General features: G+C 32.1%; 1 protein-coding gene across 2 annotated transcripts in view; it reads left to right on the forward strand.

Moving 5' to 3' along the window:
• LOC143229566 (bone morphogenetic protein receptor type-1B-like) overlaps positions 1 to 25,024 on the forward strand; it is a 58,539-nt gene that overhangs the window by 3,424 nt on the left and 30,091 nt on the right. The window contains exon 1 of one of the 2 annotated variants that reach the window (XM_076462086.1): positions 16,912 to 17,063. The exons of the other annotated variant lie outside the window; for it this stretch is intronic. Coding sequence (XP_076318201.1) covers positions 17,054 to 17,063 — 10 coding nt within the window. The 5' untranslated portion in view covers positions 16,912 to 17,053. Of the gene's footprint in view, positions 1 to 16,911; positions 17,064 to 25,024 lie in introns of those variants that run through there. 2 annotated transcript variants of the gene reach the window in all.

A 25,024-nucleotide genomic window follows, 5' to 3' on the forward strand; every position in this document is an offset into this window, starting at 1 on the left:
ATAGGACTGTGTTGCTTTCTTAACTATTTTCTACACGTTTGAATGCCCTTAATGTAACTATAATTATTGACTAATGCATAATGCTCATTTCCATTTGCATAAGTGTCTGGTTAAATACATCTTGGCAAACCCAACATTATGCATAGACAATAGGTTACAAGACCATTTTAAGTAGATCAAAGTAAAAAGGCCATTGAGCTGCATCAGAAAATTGATAAATATGTGGTCACTTTGAATTGCTGTAATTTTAATTTCTGATGCACAGAGCCATAGGTATCAACTTGTGACTTGTAACTTATGAGCCTTTGTTAACTTCAAATCTATTCTTTATTATCTTTTCAATGGTTACCAGGATACATGTTCACAACAGTAGCTATTTGGGTTAAAAAATTCTCTTTCATAACCTTAATGTTTATTTTATGGATGGATGTGTTTCTCCATGTCCATTTAGGTTTATGTCTTAAGAGTCTATTATTTTCTTAAATATTTAGTTTTGTGAATTTTTCTTCTTGCATGGACAAACAGAAAAGGCACTGAACTGTGAATTAGTGTCCTTGGGCTATTTAGTATATAACAATCTCTGAATGTATATTTCACTTTGGAAAGGCTGTGACACAATTCTTTCAGTTGTAAAGTAATACAGTGCAGTTCTGCACTGTTGAATGGTCTAGATCTGAAATAGTATGATTATCTCTCTTTTGTTAACAGTTTGTGCTTTACTGTAACACATCAAGATAATGAAACTGAAAGATCTCCCTAAAAAAAAAGATTTAGATGGTTAGAAAGGCAAGTCATAATTAGAAATGGTAAATGTATGCTTGTGGTTAAGATAAACATGAAACTTTTGAAAAACTGGGAAAATTTCTAGGTAGTTTTTTAAAGAAATTTATGATTTTTTATAATCATTTTGAATGAGTGACATACACGAATGTTGAATTTATGACACAATTCTTTATACGTGTTTGAGTTTTACAGCTTAATAAAAGCTAAATTAGATTTAGCCTTTTAAAACACTTGATAGCTTTCTTTGGCATCAACACATTTTAAGAGATAACATGGATAATAATGTTACTGAAGTGTTTATGTATAGATTTCATTAGCTTGTTAATGTACAGGTACATGTCAGGTTATAGACTACATGAAATTGTATCCTGTACATAAGCCAAGCCAGCACATGTTCAGCATTAAAAAAAAACAAAAAACAACAATTTATTAGATCTGTCTGGTGTTGAAGAAACTTGTTTTTCTCTAGTATGATTATGTTATAATGTACATCAGTGTAATTTCCCTAATATGGTGATGTCTAGTAGTGTTGGCTTCTCTACTTACATGTACTTTGTGCTAAAACTGTGTTGCCTAAAGGAAAGTTCAGATAGAAATTATATACATCTGAATGTTATATATGTATGTATTAGTTGTATTTAAAAATGGATGTAGAACTTTTAGAATTCTTTCACATACATATTTTTATGGGTTGAGGTGCAACAAATGTATGTGTATATATAAATGTATATATATATTTTTTTTTATAATTGTCTGCTAAGTTTCTGAAAATATTTGGTCAAAATAGCCAAACTAAACAGTATAATCCTGCAGATCAACAGGACTTTTAAACTTTAGTGATGTTATTTCTGGTGAAACATCTGTGTTAAATATAGTAATATGTTTGCAATGTAATCATTTACATAGACAATTAAGTAGTGTTTTAAATGTATGTAGCTGCAAAAAATATAAATGCTTTCTCACAAGGAAGTGTGTAATACATGTATTTTTAGATGCAGTAATAAACAGTTCTACAAATTACAATACACGTGTTTAGATATCATTATACATTAGAATTAATAGAAATGTATGTAAATTAGTTATTAATAGTTACGTAAGTAAAGTGTATGTAATTGTAGAGTTATAGAAATGAAAAATAATAAAAAATACAGGTAGATTGGTACACAAGATAGTATTATATGAAGATGCTTTAGTGTCATGGTTACATTTGTAAAAGTATCTAATTGTAGAGTTATAGAAATAAAACAAGCAAGAGATAATGTGAATATATGGAAATGTTACACATATATACAAGTGTGTGTATATGATAAATGTAGTTATAAATAGTTGTACATAAGAAGTAACATAGGCGTGAGTTAAGACATGAGGTAACAGAAGTACCTATACTTTGCACATTTTGCTACCAACCACTCATTCACTTGATTCCTCATTAATGACATTAAGATATAAATGGCTGCCAAACATGAATCATTTTTAAAGTTCTTCCTTTTTTACTTGATGTGTAGGAGATCAGGTGGATTTTCACATCAGATGTCATTAAATGTATTTGAGCCAGTTTTTCAAAATTTATTACAACAGATGGTCATCTCTGCTTTATATTAATATATATATATATAATAACACTAGTATAAGTGATGCATAAATTAAAATATTTTCACATTTACTGACTAACCAAGAAAATTGTTGTGATTTGGAAAAGTTTGTCTTTCAGTATATTATCTTTATCTGGCTTAAGTGACATTTATAAAAACATGCCTCACTTGATGCAACTCAGTATGAAAATGGACTTTATTGTTTACATGAAAAGAAAAATCTTGATTGTGAATGTTTTGAGGAAATTGTCTCGGAAATGGTGTTCATAAGACCGATGTAGTTTTTTACAAAACACTGACACAGTTGGAAGGTTACACTATAGAGTAAGTAACTAGTGTTGTAGTTTCCTAAGATACAAAATGAAGTAATTCAGTCCTCCTAGAATGTAAAGATGCAGTCATGATTGACACTGACTTAAAGAAACATTTTTGAACATGTTAACAGTCAAGCATGTCTCAATAATAATATGTATCATTCTGAAAGAGAAAATCAAAGTAGGCATTTCTGCTTATTGTTCTACAACTGGAGCTGAAAGTACCCAGAAATTAGGAACTTCTGGTTTGTTCTGCCAGTGTGTGCTCAGTGTTTAAGTGGAAAGACAAATCCAAAATGAAACTGATCCAAGTGACTTTAGAAGCCCACGGATGTTATACAAGTTATGCAAGTAAAGTTATAAATAGTTGTACACCAGTACAAGTAATACAGATGTGTGTAGATGAAATTACTAATAGTTGTGCACCAGTACAAGTTGTACAAATGTGTGTAGATGAAATTATTAATAGTTGTGCACCAGTACAAGTTGTACAGATGTGTGTGGGATGAAGTTATGAAGTTGTGCACCAGTACAAGTAATACAGATTTGTGTAGATGTAACTACAAATAATTAGACACAAACAAGTAATGTAAATGTGTGGTTGTGCACCTCAACAAGTAATGTGTGTATACAGAAGGTAAAGTTTTACACATGAAATAATGTAGAATTATTAAGATGTGTTTTTTCTAATAGCAAAGCCACATCAGGCTATCTGCTGAGTCCACCGAGGGGAATCAAACCCCTGATTTTACCATTGTAAATCCATATACTTACTGCTGTACCAGTGGGGCACAGAGATATTAAAATGTGGCTATTAATTATACACATGAAGTAATGTAGCAGTATTAAGATGTAGCTGTTATTAAAACACATGAAGTAATGTAGCAGTATTAAGATGTAGCTATTATTAAAACACATGAAGTAATGTAGCAGTATTAAGATGTAGCTATTATTTATACACATGAAGTAATGTAGCAGTATTAAGATGTAGCTATTATTTATACACACGTACATTAATTTTATAGAAGTTTTAAACTGTATATTTTCAATGTACATAAACATTATTCCTATTTGCTTGAAGTACACATTTATTTCCTTCTGAAACATGTTTTTACTGTTAATTAGTATGTATATTGTAAGTCAAGCATTTTAAGTGTGTGTGTGTGTGTGTGTGCAAAAACAAATACTGTGGAATTCATGTTTAATATATACGTTTAACTGATGATTGTAATGTGGTATGTAGAAATTGTGATTATATTGTATACATACCTATTGTGTATTCTCAAGAGTGTTTACATTGTTTTCCTAATTTCAAGGAGATAGAGAAGTATTAAAAGTTATTCAGTGGTATTTTAGAGCTGTGGTATTTCACTTTATTCTCCATCTAAACTTTGAATGTATATATTTTATGTATGTATACACAGAAACAGTATGTCTGGCAGAACTGCTTTCTCTTGGATTGCTGAAGAGGGCTCAAATTTCTGTTGCTGTATTTAGGTTTTCCATGTGGTGAACCTGTCATGCTTGTTTAGTGCTATTTGGACCTCCTGCTTGGATGTGTACAGCGTGTAACAGATCTAAAAAAATAAACTAAAATAGCTTCAATCGCTATACATATCAACCTTTATTTTTTATAGTATTTTCAGGCAAATTGTATTTTATTTTCTTTGATATAGAATTTGTTTTCCCCCATTAAAATTTTCTTGTACATGCAAAATATTTTTTACAAAATGATTTACTGTATTCTTATACAAAATTAAGACTAAATCTGAGTGTAAAGATCATTTTTATTGTAAATCCATCTATTGCAAAATACAAACTATTTTTCAGTGATGTCGAGAAAACCCACTTGTAGATGACCGAAGAAGGTCGAAACGTTGTTCACTCCTCTACGTAAAAAATATATACAAACTATTTTTGACCGTGGCATAACTGTTCATAGAATGGTTCCAAGTTCTTTTTTTTTTCATGTCCAAACTTTTAGTTCATAGTTCTGTCACCTGTTGTCTAGTTTGAGATATGTATCTCAGAATGGCTTGTATGGGTATTAACACTTTTATTGATTAGCAGAGACCAGCATTTCGACATTCCTAGGTCATATGTACAATGACCTAGGAAGGTCAAAATGCTGTTTTCTGCTTATCAATAAAAGTGTTAATACCCTTACCAGCTGTACTGAGGTACATTTTTATTTCAAGTGGGTTTCTCATCATCAAGAGTTTGAGATATAATTACATTTTGGACTTTTTTGATGTATTTAACCATGCTTAAGGTTTTGTAGATTAATTTACTGTAATCCTGCTTAAAAGAATTTCTGTTTGAGGGTAGGCTGGTAGAGATCCTGATGAGTAATAAAATTGAATTGAGTACATGTTCACCCCACCGTTGGTACTCCTGATGTACACAAATATATGTAACAGAAAGGGAAAAAAATTTTGTAGATCTAAAATAATTTCAAGTGCTCTGACTATTGAAGATTCCCCCTTGTTTCAGTATCTTTAGTTTTGTTTTATTTATTATTTTGAGAAAAAATTGTTGGGAAAATAAAATTAGAGAAATCTACATTAAGATGTCAGTTAGGGAGATTATTGAAAATACCATAAAATGATGAAAAACATTTGCCTAGTTAATTATTTTTTAAAAACTCACTGTCATTGAAAAGCATTTTATTATATAATTATACAGAATGTAAAAGTATTGTGGAACAACTGCAGTTCTTAATATTAAACATTGTCCTAGTATTAAAACAAACTATCTAATAATGTATATGTTTAGTAAGGGTTTTCCCTGGTTTGTAATGTTTATGTACAATATTTCTGAAGTGAACTAATCAATACAGAAGAAATACTATATGCACAAGGTTCATTATCAGACAATGAATAATCCTATACAGCAGTAACATTGCATCTGTAAGATATATTATCAGCCTAAACATTACACTGTTTCTATGAAGTACATTATCATACAGTGAACAATCCTATAGACCAGTTATGCTTTTTGTATAGTGCTCATTTACAGACCAAAAATAATCCTATATAATAGTAACACTATGTACAACTTACATTATCTAGTGAAAAATCCTAGAAAACAGTAAAACCTGGTCTTTAAAGTTCATCAATGTGTGAACAGCACTATACAACTAAAACACTATTAATAAGGTGTGGTATCAGAAAGTGAAGAGTTCTATTCAACAATGACACTGTGTAAGATACATTATCAGATGGTGCACAATTCTATATAACAAGAATATTATAAGTTCCATTTAATTGAGCAGAGTAACAAAGTATATATGAGGTATGTTGGACTTGATTGATATGTAGGAGACACCTCAAACTAAGATCATTTGGAAAGTAAAATTTTGCACCAGATGTTGGGTATCTTCTTTATACAAGAACTTTCACATGTTGTAAGAATAGTCTGTCAGTAGGGTTTGAATAGAAATCTTCCTTTTGTCTGTCCATAGGGAGAATTCAGAAGTCCTTTAAAAGGTTTAAGGAAATTATTGTGCTTTGAGATATATTTAGTGAAGTACATTGTTTTAAAACAAAACTTAAAAGTACCTTAATATTCTTTGAAATGATCTGTGAAAGTTTGATCTGAATTAGCTGATGCTTTTATTTATTAGGCTCTAGAATTCTTCTCACTGTTGAAGTAAGTTTGTAATTATTTGGGTAACTCTCATTTCCCCTTTTAAAATTAGGAGTTTCATTAGCAGTTCTCCATTCTTGAAGCTTCTGCTCTCTATGTTGAACTACTGAAAATGAAAGCTATTTATTTCGTTAAAAAACAACGTTGGAAGAACATTATCTTATCCTTGTGGTTTTTTTTAATCTCTGTCTTTAACATTGTCATTTAATATCTACATGATTACAATCAATTTCTGTTAATGTGCTTAGTGATGAAAACATTGCTAATATTCTCTGTTGTAAGAATGAAAGAAAATGTTTTGATAGCTCATCCATCTTATTTTCTTCAACAGTAATATTGTTGTTGCAATTCATTTAGGGCTTTATCACTATTTTAATGTTTTACTTGCATTTAGTGTACTTAAGATAATGTTTGATGTTTTAACATAAGACATTATGATTTCTTAGTTTCTCTTTTTTAACCAATTCTTAATTTATAAATTTATAGATCTTCATTTAAATTTGTAAGTTTAATCTATGGTTTTTATATTTGATTTTTGTCTCTCTCTCTCTCTCTCTATATATATATATAGTATGCTAATTAGTTTTGTTCTTTCCCATTTTTGTTGTTTAGGAACAATGCTGTTTTTAGTTAAAGGAAGGTTATTTCTAAAAATACCCTAAATCTGTCCCAGTTCACCTTTTAACTTATACCATTTTTGCATAATAAATTGTCATTTCATAATTAATGTTTTGAAAAATAGAAACTGAAATTTAATATATTTTTATCTCATCAAATTTAATTATGCAGTGACTGTTCTTTCCCAAATTCATCCACAACTTCATGAGTGTTTAATAGTAAATATAAAAAAAATCATTTCTGGTTGTCTCTCTGACTGTTTGATACATAAAAGTATTCTGAATCACTTAAAAACATTTTCCCCTTATTGTTTCCTTACAAATGATCTCAATCAGTGTCTAGAATTAGTCTCCCATAATTATTGAAACAATCATTAATTGTAACAATTATGATATCAGCAAATAACTTGTCATTGGCATAACTTTTTTAATTGTGACCTGTAGCAATTGCCAGTTTAAATAACTTTACTGTTGAAACCCCTTAATGTAACCGTTCACAGTAGTTTTTGTTTCTTGATTACAATTTTTATGCATTTAGTCCTAACAGGCTACAACTTTCCTCTCTCTTCTCTCAAGAGCCATCCCACCCCTATTTTAAATTCTTATCACTATTAAATATCAATAACTTAGAATTTCAAAATTATTCCTGATATCAGTACTCTTTAAATTTAGGTTTTGGTGATTCCCTTAATATAATTTGTATCAATTTTCTTTCTGATACTCCTAACATTATAGTAATATCAACTAAACTTATTTTTAGAACTATTAGTTGACTTGTGCTGTTGATCTTTTTCCAGTCCTTTCATTGCCATAACTATCATATTAATTTGTTTATTTCTTACTTCTCAAAATCTCTCTCTCCTCTCTTATGATAAATCTCAATCTGTGTCATGGACAAGTTTGTACTTAGCACACTTATGACTGAGTTAAAAACCAAGATAGTGTGTGTATCCAAACAGCAGAAATAAACAAAAAAATTCCAAGGCTAGTGGGAACTTCATAAGTTGTTTTTGTTAGAGTATGTGCTGATACTGAAGCTATTTTATGAAAGCAGTAAAAAATAAAAACCTAATTTATCTTCAATAAAAGAAAAATATCCTATGAAAGTTGTGGAGAGTGAAGAAATAAAAGTAACATAAATTGTATGACTTGAGATAGAATTGTTAGTGTAGGATGGCACAAATACTTGGAAATATCACTTAAATCAATCTTAGGTCCTTGACCAATGTGGAAAACTTTTGAAATATTATGCATCATAGTTTAATTTTTTTGTCTGTCAAGATTATTTAATTACAGACAAAAATTGCTTTGGCTGTACTTTTTTAAACTTCATTTTTATTTACCAATGTGTCAATGTTTATTTAATATTTGAACTCATTCCACTGTTTTTGACTTTAAATTTGCATGGAAGCAGGTTATGATCTTTGGTATGTCAACATAAATATTTATACTCACTTTGGAAATTTTTATGCAAGAACTTCTAATGGGAAGTCGAGGGTTCTGAGAGGGAGGGGAGTTTTCATAATTGACTATAGCAATTAAATATACAAAGAATGTGCAAATATTACCAAATACAAGATGTACAAAATGTCATGTATATTTATTGTTTCCTTTGAATTTTAAGGAGTTTTTGCACTTTGCAACATTGCTTGAGTTTCAATAAAATACTCTAGTACTTTGGACTTTTAAATACTGTTCTTTACAAGTTAGTTAGAAAAATCACTTCAAGATATCAAGGGTTTCAAACAGTTGATAATCGCAACTTACAACAGAATTGTATTCATGTTGTTTCCCGTAACACCATTATGACCATGTACCACTTTGTGGTTAAGATTCTGTGGTTGAAAAAGAAGAATTAAGATTGGATAGAACATATAAAAATGATACAATTTCAATTTACATGTCTTTGAAAAAATCCTAATTTTACAAGATTGTATACTACACATTTTTGTATTTAACAGTTCTAAAGATTGTTATATGCCTTTCATCATTATGATCTGGCAGTTAGATGAGTTGTGTGTTCAAATAACCAGTTTTAGTTGTCATTGCTTCAGGTGAAAAATGCTCATTTCATAAAATAGTTTGCCAACATTAAGGTTTTTTATTGATAGTTGGGATTAGCTTTCAGAAACTAGGAGACGTAGAATGTTGCTTTTGAGTCATTTTGTTGGCTACACTGTATTTTGCTGAGTTTTTATAGAATATACAGGATAGAAAATTGCTTTTAATTGGGTCTATTTTTGTAATATTAGGGAATCAAAATATTCTAACCTTTACTGGTGGTTTTTAACGAATATGATGTAAAAGTTGTGCATATAATTTACCATTAGAAGCTTGGAAACAGTCATAAAGGGAGTATTTAAAACCTAAAGAAAACATTAAGTGAAGTGGTTAATATTTATGTAATTAAGCTGACTAGTTGCATGCATGTTGATAATGCATAAACTTGGTACAGTTGTTACATTAATGGGCAATCATAAGCTAAGGAAAAGTATCTGTAGGTTGAGTATTAATATAATATTCAGGTCTGCTGATATTCAGCAAATAACTTTTTTAAGAAAATATACAAATTCCAAAGATATTATGTAGAGTGTAAATTAAACTCTGATAGTAAAGGAAAGAAACACGAAGACAAATGACGATAAAATAAGCAACTTCTTGATTTACAGTGGTATGTTTATGACTTAACTGATTGACTTGTAATTTCCTGTTCCTTTAACTAACTTTTTCAATAAAGGAGAACTTTCCTAAAAGGTCTAAACAGGACAAAGATGAGAAGTAATATAATTTACCATTCAAATTCAAATAAATGTTAGAAGTGGGATATAATAGAATCCAGTGTTACATATAATACTGATAATACTAAATAAAATTTTGGGGTAGAAAAACTCCTGTTTTATATCAATTTGTCCAAGTATCTATGTCATCCTTTGAAAGAGCACATCCATCTACAGGGTGGAAGCAGTCAAGGACATAATGTGATATCAGTTTATAGTTGTGAGGATATGCAACATTTATACGAATCAAAGGATTAGTACGTTTACAACCTTTTGATATTCACATAATAGAAATGTCATAGTACATGCAGAATACGGAATACCAGCATGAAAATGTATAAAAAATGTACCTGAATGTGTTTGACTAAAGATGTATTTCATTAGGGAACTGTTGCAGTTGGGAAAAGTTTGTGGACATGTTCCAAAGTTGCATGTAGAAGTTAAACTTGTTAATACATTCTATAGAAATTACAATAATTTAATTACTAGTGCAATATACTGTATTTATGAAAAACTATAAAGTAAAGGTGGTGGAGTAAAATCATACAAACTTGGGAAAATTGTAATTTCACACGAGATTATGTACAGGGAAGATTTCTCATTTTACACTGTAGAATGTTAATCTAGCCAGAAACAAAGTGGGCCCGGCATGGCCTAGCGCGTTAAGGCGTGCGCTTCGTAATCTGAGGGTTGCAGGTTCGCGCCCGAGTCGCACCAAACATGCTCGCCCTCCCGGCCTTGGGGGCATTATAATGTGATGGTCAATCCCACTATTCGTTGGTAAAAGAGTAGCTCAAGAGTTGGCAGTGGGTGGTGATGACTAGCTGCCTTCCCTCTAGTCTTACACTGCTAAATTAGGGACGGCTAGCACAGATAGCCCTCGAGTAGCTTTGTGCGAAATTCCAAAACAAACAAACTAAAAATTTCAGATATTGAGGTGTTATAATGTGTATATTCAGTTAAAGCCATATATTTGTGTTGAGCTTCAAATATTGAAGTGTATAGCATTGTAAATATTCTGTAAGTCGTTTGTCGTGTCTGAAATTTTGGGTGTGAAAAGTTGTACTTAGTTTGAAGCATGTATTTATCTCGCTTCATAAAAGTATTAAATTGTGTTCATTGTTGTGTAAGAGCACGTCTTGACCCACTCAATCCATTAGTACAATGCTGTAGATGTTTTGAAAGAGATAAGAAATATAGTTGTCTTATCAGTACTCAGACATCCAGTGATACAGTGAGAGCTATATGCTTATCTGTTTTAAATGTTGTAGATATCTAGTGAAGACCATGTGGTTGTTCAGTCCTGTAAGTATTTATATGTACAGTGATTTAGGTTTTCAGTGAGAGTAATGTTCTTATCCTAACTTCAGAGTTTTTGGGCTTAGAGTTGTATATATTCAGTAAGAGCTTTCATCTCATGTTTATGATTGCTCAGGTGCAATAGGCTATTTCATTAGTTAAACTGGTTATACCAGTTAGAATATTAGAAATATTTACATTTATTTAATTATTGTTCATGATTGTACTCTTTTTTTTTTTTTTATAAAGACTAATTTGCAGTCAATTTACATCTCTTAATCTAAGTCAGATATGTTAACTGAATTGTGTAAGATATTATTGGATTTATAGGTAAAAGTACTGTTAACAGTGAAGGTATCCAATAATGTTTTATCTTGAGGTTATTGATTAATGGTTAGGGGTGAGTCTATAACTTTTTTTTTAATACTAGTATTTATCTTTATCTTATAAGTAAGATAGGATACAGAATCTTTTGGATTTTATTCTTATGCAGAGAGTTACTTAAGAATGCTCATTTGATATTAAAACTTGCACAGCTTTAAATTAAGTTTTATACCTCTTGTTTTCCTCAATCACTCCTTTACAATTCATAAACTTCAAATTTTTGATTTTAGCCCATAACTTTATAAGAAAAGCATGTTTCAAATGCTATTCTTCTTAGGACCTTCTATGAAATCAGTTAACATTAATCTTTTAAAAAAATGACTTCCACTCTTGTAGTGATTTTTCATCACTCTGTAGATGGTTGATCTTTCTACATCCAGTGTTATCATGCTATTGGTTTCTTATTGTTTTTTGAAGCAATTAGTATTATAGTAATAAAGTAGCCCATTTTTAAGAATACATTTCTAAATAAGAAGCCGGGCACATTGTTTAATACTGGTGTAAAGATATATGTACAGAGGGATTCAACTGTATATGCAAATGATACAATATACAGATTCTACAGTTTATTCCAGTAATCTGTAACTGATGGTGATGATTACAGACTATTACACTACAGTACAGTTTACAATGAACTGAGATGAGCACCCCACACCCTTTTCTTCACATGCTGACCAAAGCTCATCAGCTGCATACAAACTACAACTTCAAGGATTTTGTTTGACTAAAGGAACAGAGGTTATGGAAGATGTCTTACCATAACATAGCATGAAGCCCCTCTTATGTGTATTTGCATCTAGCATTTTGTATTTGGACATGTAGCTGGTTATTTTTTTTTATTATTAGTAGAGCCATACATCAAGGACATTCAGTTCATACAAAAACTATTTACACGTACTTTTGTAATGTCATCTTTAACACTGCATGCACTATTCAACTTGGAGTTGTTCTGGACGTCTTGGTATTTAACTTTCACAGTTAATAAATAAGCTTAGTATTCAGAAGATTGTTTAATTTCGAAGTTTAAGTTCAATGGAAGTCCAGTTCAATCTACACTGTGATCACCGTGTGTTATTAGGTAATTCTAGTTTCGGAGAATTCTACTCCTCATCAGTATGTAGATTCCTTCTTATAGTGATTATAAAACACGTTCAATTCAACAATGTTTGATGCTCGTATAGTCGTAATTTGCAACTGTCATGAGGCTCCAAAAAAACGAACGAAAATGCTGTTATCTAACTTGTGTTTCGTTAGTGTGACGTCACGGATTAACATTTATTTGTCATGTACCAACTTTCAATAGGTGAGCCATTTGTTTGGGAAAAGCTTAAACACGGTTTCTGGTCGCTTTTGTAGACATAAGACTACGTGAATTAACTTACATGCAGTTCTAAAGGATATATCTTCTCTATTTACAGTATGTGTGTATCTGTCTGTTTAACTTTGTTCACCCCCTTCGGTGTGTGACTGCCGATGTTTTCTTTGCTCTGCCGACACAGTTCAACACTACAGATACCCACTTCTTCGAAACGCTGAGAATGTTATCGTGTTATAAGAACATTGCGCGTCATGAGGTCATGTAATATAATATTTACAGAAGGGGTCATTTTTTAAGCGTCAACTGTACTTACTAATCACAACACTTCAAATGAATTGTATCAAGAGGATCACGGTGTGTTGTGAAACTGTTACGACTCGCAGGCTTTGGGTAACGTGATTAGATACGAGTTGTTAAAATAATGTCACCGTTGGTTGTGAACAATCTTGACTATATTTTACAAGTTGACATAAGTTGTTATTATCAAACATTTAACAATTTTGCATTTCTTAATATGAAATTTGTATATATAAATTTCAAAATAATACTCGTATTCTTAGCAAGCGAAAGAAAAATATGTAGTTATATATAGTAATAAACGTTTGTCCCACATATTTGCATTAGTTTCTCAAACGAGTATTTTAGTGATTGAAATAAGATAATTTCTTTTATTATAATACAACGTAATATCTACTGTATCACTCTGTGTATCAGGAATCAAAAATTTAATGTTAATAAATTAGAAATTAACTTTTCCTGTACAACATGTCGATAAACTATTTATGAAAGTCTGTAAGTTTCTAGTATGATTTTTATTCACGATTTTGCAATGTTTAAACTATGAGTACATTGCCATTTCGTGTTCATTTCAACTCAGGTTAGTCGCGCTTGGGGGCATTGGTTAGATCATAGGAAAGGGTAGTGTTCTAGCTTCAGATAAATGGTTAGTTGTTTGGGGCTTAATAGTTAAACAGTTCTGTGTTTCATGAATGTTAAGTATTTTTCTGTTTATATAATCTGGATTATATGCTGTGTGTGTGTGTGTGTGTGTGAGTGATGTTTTCAGTTATCAAGAGTCAACACATCTCTGTATTGCAAGTCCAGACGTACTTGCAGACATATATGTGACTTCATAGAAACGTAGAGGATCTAAATATCACATTGCAGAACTATATGCTACTACATCGAACCATACAGGACCTAATTATCACATTGTACAACTATATGCTACTACATAGAACCGCACAGGACCTAAATATCATATTGTAGAACTATCTTACTACATAGAATCATACAAACCTAAATATCACATTGTAGAACTATATATTCCTACATAAAACCATACAGGAAATTATACAGAACCTAAGTGTTGCATCATGGAACTTGTATGTTACTGCAGAGAACATGTACAGCCTGGTATTTAGTTATTCAGCGGAAATTGGAGATTAATGTTTCGTAAATACTGATGACGTAAATAGCTGTCAAAATTGCTACGTAGGGCACCAAAGGTTTATCAATACCTGGGAACATATTTGATAAGAATTAGTGGTGTTTTTGTTGTTGTTTTGCCAGTGTTGAGCGGAAATCATGCATTTACGTTTTCCAAATACAGCTAAAGTACTTAGTTATAAAAAAAACAACAAAAAAAACAAACCGAAAGCACGGTATATCTTAACAGTATTGGTTCAAATGTTAAATACAGATTATTTGTAACCCTTGATTATTGTGTTTTTGTTATAGAGATTATTTTGCAGTTTTACATTATCATATATATTTATGACCAATCCGATTCTGCTAAAGTGGCAAAGCCTTGTGAATTATTATTTATGGCCGGAAATGTCGTCAATAGAGAGGATGTCCAGCTAATTGAATAATGCATTCTGATTTTATAAGTAAGAATAAAAGTATACTTGATTAGTTACACTAATTTCCTAGTTTGTTTCTTTTCTTATCGTAGAGAGTAGTTTGGTATGATCGCAAGTTAACATTAAGACAATGTGGAAACGAGAGAACACGTGTGGCAATACAGTACATATAAGTGTACTTGAATTAACTGATATATACAAGATATGTATATATATACATATAAACCATAATTATAGGTAGTTTTGCTTTCAGATAAATAAATACGCATACACGAAAATTAGAATTATATTTAGCTAGACTGTTCTTTTTTAAATAAACTTTATTTATGTAATTGTTTTTCATAGTATCGCAGGCTTATAATCTTCAGTGTGAAAGCTAAATTTGTATGAATCTGGTAGATAAGTAACAAATTTCAAAACCATACATTTCAGTTATAATCATTATGTAAATATAATTATTAGCTTTTTTTATAAGTAAAGATTTTATTTATATTGTGAATAATTTCAATACACGCACGTACGCACACATAAGACCAAAAATTTTATTGTTGAAAGAAAATGTTGCTAAGGTAGTCTGCCGCTGTTCCTAATTTTGGGGCCCGGTGATAACGGTGCTTGACTTGTAATCTCAGGGTCGCGGGTCCGAATTCTCGTCTCACCAAGGATGCTTGCTCTTTTAGCCTTGGCGTTATTATGTAACGGTTAATCCCACTATTCTTTGATAAAAGAGTGGCTCAGGAGCTGGAGGTAGGTGGCGATGGACTAGTTGCCTTCTGTTTATGTTTTCACTGCTAAATTGAGGAAGGCTGGCGCAGATAGGCTTTGTGTAATATTCAAAATAAACCTAAATCCTAATTCTGAATTAATTACCAGAGGTAAGCAGGCAGCCAACAATACCACCACAGTCTATGCCGAGAAGTTGACCATCACTCTTGTAACGCACCCGAAGCTTAATTGTGGTATATCACGGATTCGAAACCGGTTCGCCAGCTCCGAAATCCAGAGCTCTACTACAGAGCTAAACCGCACCTTATAACAACAGCAACTTACGTGAATGGTATTTTTTTCAAATAACATATACATTTTCGATTTAAGATGAATATTGATAAGTATAAACTTTCTGCATGCATGTTATGACTAGTTTTTAACAAATATGGCTCTTTGTAGTAACAGGTGGATTCTGTACAGTGACGTTTGCCTTTTATGGCTCTGTATGATTACTACAACAATGTTTCACATTAACAATATCTCTGAAAATACTATTAATTTTGTATGAGCTTATATATATGTATATATATATATATTTTTTTTTGTAAGAAATAGATTTTGCTGTATTGTGACCAAGTTTAGCTCTATGAAGTCTTGTGGTTAGTGGGACCGTAATATAAGACATGATCCACCTTCCACTTGTGGCACAAAGTGGAATATCACAATGAATGGTTTAAAAATAAAAGCAAAAAAGAGCACAGCCAAGAAAATTCAACCAAAGGACTGGAATGTTGTAAATAAGTTATGAATTGTATGTAAAATATGATAAAAACATGGTATTTTGTTGCTATCGGTTTTTATATTTTATCTTGCTAAAAATTCTCACGTGCATACACTGATATTTTTAGCTTGGATTCAAGTACATAGCTCACTTTGATCGGAACGTAATATTAATATGGAAATGAAAACAAAACATTATTTAGTGCAGGGTTAGAATTCATCCTTGGAAATAGGAATGGGTCTAACGATTCGGCGCTGAGTGTGTAAAGCTATTAAATCACAGATGACCCGTTCTGTTAGAGTGGCGCCATAATCAGAATGAGCCCGAGTGTAGGCGTGCGCAATGAGCCTATGAACCATTTATTTATTCAGTTTGCGTACAACAGAAGGTTAAAAGAGGTGGGGATAGCTTCACACAGGAAGAGGACTGTGGTACTGAGTAAACCAGATACGAATTAAACTTTAGTATGAAAACTCGTTATTTATGTAGAAACTTGAAATAAATGCTGGTGTATGTGTTTAAATGTAGCGCATATCGTGAAGATTAAATGCTATTATAATGAGTTGTTTGCGTTAAATAACCAGTGATAAAATATGTTTGTTTGTTAATGAATTTCGCGCAAAGCTGCACGAGGCTATCTGCGTTAGCCTGCCCTAATTTAAGTGTAAGACTAGAGGGAAGGCAGCTAGTCATCACCGCCCACTGTCAACTCTTTGGCCGCTTTTTTACCAACGAAGAATGGGATTGGCAGTCAAATAATAACGCCCTCATAGCTATAAGGGAGAGCATGTTTGGTGTGACGGGGATTCGAATCCGCGAACCTCAGATTGAGTCGAGTTCCTTAACAAATATGAAATATGCGATAGTGTATGACAAATCTTGTAACGTGATCAGACGAGTACTGCTTTACTATGTCCGCTGTCGTCAGTGCAGATGAAATTGACGATGATTTTGATGTTGGGACAGAATGCACAGGAGTATGTTTAAATATGATAGACTGTTAAGAAATTCTCACCTTTTAGTTCCTCTCATCTGTATTTAACATTGTTTAGAGGGGGTATTTTTTGTCTTGTGATCTAACCGCCAAATCGTGGGGGAGCAGCCACTTCATCTAAGCCTTGTATTATTATTTTTAAGGAATATAAAACGTCTGGTTAATGAGTTAAATTTATAAAAAATTACTAATATAAAATTTCCATGTTTTGTTGTTCCTAGCCTTATGAGTCTTAAATAATTATTATAATTGACATACGAATTCCGAAACGTTTTACGTTATTAACAATTCATGTATTTTGCAGAAATGGGGGTACAACTTTGCGCTCACCGGAATATTTTACTGAAATGATATTTACCTCCAAATTAGGACTGCTTATAATAAGGCGAGCAAAATATTACACCCTTGTACAAATTAATTGAAACAAATGGTCATCTTACAATATTTTCAGCATGGCGGCCAGTGTAGGCTCGCTGGACCCGCTGATTTCCTTTAATAGTCATTTTTTCACACAAGCGGCGTCATCAGCTGTGTTTTGCAGTTCGGTCGATCTGTTTTTGGGATATATGACGAAGTTTTGAGGAATATTACGTCATTCAAAATTGCGTAAGAAAGGCAAGGAGACCACTCAAAAAACAACTTCTTACCAACTCAATGAAGAAAAAAACTGTATCAATGGGATCTGAAATACAAGAACTGAACGCATGAACAATGGAGAAAGGTGTTATTCAGTGACGACTCATTTCTTCGTACAGGGTCAAAGAAGTCTGCATGTTCGCAGATCTCCAGGTGAGAAACTTCGAGAATCTCGCATCCATCAGTTTGTAAAACATCCCTTGAAAAGATGTTTTGGGGCTTTTTTAGCTACTATGGCGTCGAAGGCTTACATATCATAGAGGGTATGATGCGAGGACCACAGTAAATCGAAGTTTTGCAGAGAAGAGTCGTTCCAAAATTGAAAAAGAGATTTCCAGATAAGTCTGGCATTTTTCAGCAAGATCTGGCTCCGTGCCACACATCGAAACTTGTGAAGAATTTTATGACTACGACGCGAATAACTGTGCTGGACTGGTCTGGAAACTCTCCGACTTAAATCCTATTGAAAATCTTTGGGCGATTTGTAAAGAAAGACTTCGGGGAAAAGACTGTACTACGAAAGATAAGCTAATTGAGGCCATAACTGAGGTGTGGTACCGCGATCCAAAAATTAGTAAAGATTGCAGTCAACTCGTGGACTCTATGTCAAAGCGGATTAATGATCTACTGAAAAATAAAGGCGTTCATATCATGTATTAATTTGTGAGTAATTTTTCGATTCTCAGAAATAAAACGCAAAAAATTGAAAAAATCGTAATTTTCCGTCTTGTTTCAATTAATTTGTACAAAGGTATATATACGGATTTTTTTTCCTTGTTGGCGATGTTTGGTTATAGTTTAAATTTTTAACTAAAAGTTTAGACTATAAGGTAAACAGTTGGTCTAGTGGTTAGGGCACTCGATTCGTAATCCGAGGGTCGCAGGTTTGAATCTCCGTCATAACAAACGTGCTCGCCCTTTCAGCCGTGGGGGCGTAATAATGTGACGATCAATCCCACTATTCGTTGGTAAAAGAGTAGCCCAAGAGATGGTGGTGGGTGGTACTGATCAGCTGACTTCCCTCTAGTCTTACGCTGCTAAATTAGACACGGTTAGCGCAGATAGCCGTCGAGTAGCTTTGCGCGAAATTCAAACCAAACCATAAGGTAAACAGTAGTGTAAGTTCTGTTAGGTTGTGTGTGTGTGTGTGTGTGTGTGTGTATATATTTGACATAAAGTATCTTTGAATGTCGTACACCCAAGACATACAATACCCAAGTATACTATTTTCATATCAGTAAAGTGTCATCGTCATGTTTAGCATATTTCGGAGATTTTCCGTTAAGTGTTTTTTTCATGCTTTTTGGGTAGAATAGAATACACCTTAGTAGTGATACATTGGTATATGCTCGTTCTTTTCCACAGACATAGTTACAATTATAGCTAAAATGAATGCTCCATCGATGTCGTACATTGTTTATCATTGGTACCTGTTGATAGATGCTACAATATACGTAATAAAACATTAAAACGAACAATATTTTTTGATTAAATAAATTTATGAGGGTTTTTGACTTTATTCTGTTTCAGGAATTGCAATATTGAACACGTAATTTCGATTGTTTAATGTTTAAAATAAGGTAAGAAATGCTTTGAGTTTGACAAGGAAGAGAAGACAGTGACAATATAAGTAAAAACGTCAATGTAAGATAAAACGTGTGGCTGATGACGTATATGATACTCCGCTTCTCAACAAGACATCGCGTTCGAAGTGTCGCCCCTTCTATGGATTTTATAGAAGTTGAATAACAGAAAGCTGTGATGCAAGAAAAATATCGTGCCCTAGTTCATCTTCGGCTGGTCGTACAATATAACGAAACTTTTACCTACTTTACTATATATGGTTTGCTTGCACTTGAGGGTAAATAGCATTTTACTGGCGATGTGATAAAAAAACATGGAACATTATTCTTACTGATCAGATTGACCAAACAATGTAGAAGCTTTTATGTGACTTGCGCAATTGTAGTAGTAGTACAGGCAGGTCAAACTTTCGTTCCGTTAGTTCTAAACATTTTGATTTAATAAAGACATATTTCAGTTGTATGTATATATGGCAGTTACACCTCATAATGTAGCAATATCCACGACTTAGTCTTGTATTTATTGTTTGGTTTAGTTAACATGTGGACAACGACAGAGAGAAAAAAAAAATGCTACGTGTGGAGTTGGAGAAAGCGTAAATCAAGTCTGAGGTCATTTCAGGTTGTGGATCTGTTTCTGTTCTGTTTAATACAACCTAGAGTTTAAACTGAAGTGGCTAACCCAGAAGACTTACGTGACGTAATATTGTCTTTATTTGGGGACTGTTTCAATATTGTTAGAAAGAAATGTAATTAGTTGCACACTTTGTCGTAAATTATTTCCGGTAAAATTGTTCACAACAATATTGTGGCTGTTCGGTGGTTTGTTTATTGCAATTTCTTTCAACATCGTATCATGAACGTTACATCTCTCCCCACAAGCTGTAGAGATATTTTACGTCATTCTTACGATATGTAAATTACACGATACAGAGTTGGTGTACTTTTTAACAAACAAAGAGCTTAAAAACTATCAAACGTCTGTGAGATTGTAGTTGTAAGTTTTGGAAGAAACTCGATGTCAATACATCAGGGTATATTAGATGCGCTTTCTGAAATAAATGAACAATATTATTTATCACTGATTCGGGCTTTAGCACATTATGATAAAACAAATATATTTAGAGATGTTATCTTATTTAGAAAGTTGTACACCTAGTTACTGTTGTTTTCAGATTGAATGTTTGCATATATGCGTCAACATGGTGTCTTATGTGTAGTGAAAGGATGGTTATTTCTTATTGTATTGAATGATATCTTTCAGGCTTGTCGTGCTAATGTAGCAAATGCCTATTATATATAATATATGTATGTGTGTTTTTCTTTTAACACACCCCTGGCACTAGTTATGTGTTTTTTGTATATTGTGCGATAAAACGTGTGGCTGTCATGACTAAACCAGAGTTGTCGATTCCATTGTTTATGGGCTGCAAACGTGGTAAATTCCCACGGTTTTGTATGATATTACATAGATAATTGACATTAATGAATGGCATGTCATATGATTAAAGGTTTGCAAAACTCATTTCAAGGGAACTGGAGTGTATTCCAGGAGTTGCTTAAAATCTGAAACATGCACATATTAAAAACAAAACAGGAGCAGTGTTTCTACGTTAATTTGTTCGATTTCGGGTTATATTAGTCGGGGGTTTAAATCTAAATGATAATCGCTCGTGAAACTTAAAATAATGCCTCTTAACGTGATTACGGCATGCACGTTTCTCCGTGGGCGTGTCTATAATGGTCATTCTCCTTGTGTATGTGTCATAGCTAGGTTGGGAATAAGCCTTTACATGATAAACTTTACAGCTCTGTATCATTTATTTGGACAATTGTTTGTACCAAAATGTAGAATGACTACCGGAATGTTACTGGTTTGAAGATACAACTAGCAGTTATACATTCAAACTTTTGTTAGATTAGTAACACTAATTATCGTTAAATGGTCTCCGCTGATTCACCTTGAGATCATTTCTTGTAAGTTGTAAATAAATGCAGGTGCGTGTCTGTTTACTGTTCTTTAATTATAATGTAACATTAAATAAAGGGAAGTAGAAGGCATCGATCTGATTGTAGCATCCGTAACTTAAGAATTGTTGTATTTCATTAAACACAATGCGCATTTTATATTTCGTGTATCTTACCCAAGAAATATTATAAACGGCACTAGAAATGGTAACTAAGTAAACGGTCCCTTCGTACGGCTATCAGGTGTCTTCGAAAAGGTTACCACACGCGGATTAAAGAACCTGGAGGGGGAGGGCCGTTCGTTTTGGGTTCCCTGCCAAGGCTGGCGCCAGTTTGGAGCGCCTTCTGCGTACTGTTCAGGTTAGGAATGTCTTCCTGGTAAAGGGAGGGAAAAAAACGAGACCTTTATTTTGAGGGCTGTAGGTCCCGACTGATTTAAATGTACGTTAAAGTTTGTGTCTACAATTAAGATCCTTACTCTTTTTGTTTTTTTCACATACAAATCTGCGTCTTGAAATTTTCGTAGCGTGATGTCTATTTTATTTTTAATACTTGATTTTATGTTACATAATCAACACAACATAATTATTTCTATAGTGACTTCATAAGTGAAGTAAGTTTTATTTGAAATATTGTTAAAATACGGAGAATTTACAAGCAAAATATGGAAGTTTTATGTTAACACAAACTGCTACATGTTCCAAGTTTAATATTAATTATTTTACAGACATACGTGTATCGTTCACTGTATATTTCCCAGAATAGCTAATTGTTTTGTTGTGTTGTGTAATCTAGGGTATACGCTAATATTATTCTGTTATACCCCTTCTCCGATATATTTGCCTTGGCTACACAGAAAATGCATCTTGGGGAATCCTTAAGTTTTGTAATTGTTAGATAATATGTTATTTAGGCATCCACATATCTTCAGAAGAATAACGAACTTTTGCAAAGATTTGTTGAAAATCTTGGGAGTTCTCGGACATTCACTGCATCTGTAGCTGTATACAATTTTTTAGACCATGATCTGTTTTTTTACAGAAGATAAAATTGTAGTTTTTCTTGTACAAGATGTTACCATATCTTTCATCCCAGAAAATTTTAAATGGTGAATGTTTAAGTTTTGAGATTTATCCTAAGCAAGTTTCCAGTACTAGATGCTTGTAATGTGTGCTCTCTATGTAGTGGTGTATGTACTTCTATCATGATAACTTGTGTGAGAACAGTGAGCCAAAAAATGTCTCAGATGGTTTTTGAGTGCTATTAAAAGACTAATAAACCACCTATCAAAAATATTCTGTCATGAAATCATATACAATCTGTTTTAGTGGCTTTGAAACTGGGTAGCAATAACTACATTACATCAAAATTAACAACAATAATTTTTGAAAGTAAACTTTGCCACTGCAGTGAAATGTTAATATATAAATATGAAAATTTAAAATTGTTGGATAAGATTTTATTATATCTTTATTATATTGGTGAAGACTCAGTTTTATTAACTACATACTTTGTTCAAGGGGTCCTTTATTTATTAACAGATTGTTTTTGGGCTGTACCTTACATGGCATATTTTATACTTGTTTTAGACATGTGTACTCAATTATGGCACATTCTATTTCTGTTTTTGTTCTTAGCCTAATACATTTTTACTAGTGCCCAAAAGTATACATTATGTACTTGACACATTAGTATTAGGTTTCTTGAGTGTACATTACCTGACAAATTGTAGGTGTTTTCGTCCTTTACTTCATAAATTTTGTACTTGTCTTTGTTTTATACCTGAAACATTTGAGTTCAAGTGTACATTACTTGAGACATTCTATACTTGCCTGTGTTATTTACCATACATGTTTATACTGGTGTTCTTGGTTGTAGTTACTTGTTGACACTATACCACTGTTTGAGGTTGTTCTTTATTTGAGATGTATTCTACTAATGCAAACCTAGACTTTATCTGACACTTAAATGTGTGTGTTCAAAGCTACCTAACATCTTCATAACACTGTTCAAAGATGTACTTTACCTGACTTTTTATATTTTACTGTCCAAGACTGAACACTGCATTTCATGATCAGTTAAAGTCGGGAGGGATGGATGTGTTAGAAAGTTCTTTAAATTATTTTTAATACTTAAGGACTTTGTTACAAGTGTATTAAATATCAGACTCCAAAATTGATTTGAATATCAAATCTTGTTTTTCATTAATCAGAAGAATCTGGTCATATATTATAATACTGACTGCATTCATAAAGTATTGCATTCAATTGACAATATTGTTTATAATATATCATTAAGTCATAAAACTTGCTTTTAATAAATTAAAAGTTTATTTTAATACAAGTTAAAAGTTCTGTTCATCAAGTTTAATAAAATATAAAAGTTATTGTTTTCTTACTGATTTAATGTCAAATTATTAACCAAATGGTTGTTTCATTGCATTCATTAATGTTCTTCAAAACTGAGAAAAAAGTTAGTACTAGTAAGTAGAGGTTTATGTATGAACATACATAATCTGACTTTTCTACACTTTGGAAGACCTAGTTTGTATCTAATTGTTTAATAATTTGCTCCATTGGAAACTATTTTATAAAACAATTAGCTCAATATTTCATGAAATGACCAGTTTTTGCTTAAATGGTCAAATCACTACAATTATATACACTTATACATGGTAACTGCATAAATATTTCATGAAATTATTGACTAGCACATTAACTGCTCTGTAATTTTGATCATTGGGACGTAAGTCAAAGTTGACAAAAAAATTAAATTATCTCTCATTCTAGCAATAAATAATGCAAATATTTAGTGCTCCAAAATGACTTAGGGTACGCCAGATGATGGGTATATGCCTTGGCCTGTTCATTTCTTGTATTAGAAAAATATATATGTAAAAACGGCTTGTTTGGGTTGAGAAAATATTTTACGAAACGTTGTTTGCTCTTCTACGTAAATTATTTTCTTAACCCAAGCAAGCCATTTTTACATATATTTTTCTCTACAAGTGGGTTTTCTCAACGTCACTGATTTCTTGTATTAATTGCTGTACTCTGGGACATGTTTTTACTTGGGTTGCACACCATTCTTAATTGGCTCAAGTCTTATTTGTGTTTTTCTATACTATTTAGCTGCCACATTCTCTTCTTACATTTAAGGCTGTACTCTACTTGACACACTTTATAGTTACAAATCTGTACAAAAGCTAATTATTTTATACTAGTTCTTAAAGCTGTTCTATGTCTGACATATTCAGAAGAGCTATTTAGTCAACTTATTAAAATATAGTAAGTGCAGTACTTTTTAGAAAAACAAAGTAATGCCTAGTTCAATTCAGTCAAACATGGTAAATAAAGTAGCTTGTTTATAAAAGCTTAAATATTACCTGACTGAGTTTAGTCAAACACAGTAAGTTACATTCAGTATAAAATGCTTTTTCCAGTTTGTTTTTGTGTAGTAATGTTGAGATACTGTCTCATTAATTCCAAACAAACATAGTATTTAATGTATTTAGTACCACTATAATACTTGTGATCTAGTTTAGTAGTGTGTTTATACTCTAGTAAGAAAACTGTACAATGGTATGGAATATTGGAGTTTAATTCAGTTGCTTATTTCAGTTATGCCTAGGCATGGGTTATTTTCAATTGGTTTTGCAAACTCGGAAAAGTCACTAGAGAATTACATAACTTAGTACTATGTATATACTCTAGGGAAATCAACTCTACAGATATAGAAATATCAGGATAATGTGCTG

This window comes from Tachypleus tridentatus, chromosome 10 (genome assembly GCF_004210375.1).
Source record: "Tachypleus tridentatus isolate NWPU-2018 chromosome 10, ASM421037v1, whole genome shotgun sequence".
NCBI lineage: Eukaryota > Metazoa > Arthropoda > Merostomata > Xiphosura > Limulidae > Tachypleus > Tachypleus tridentatus.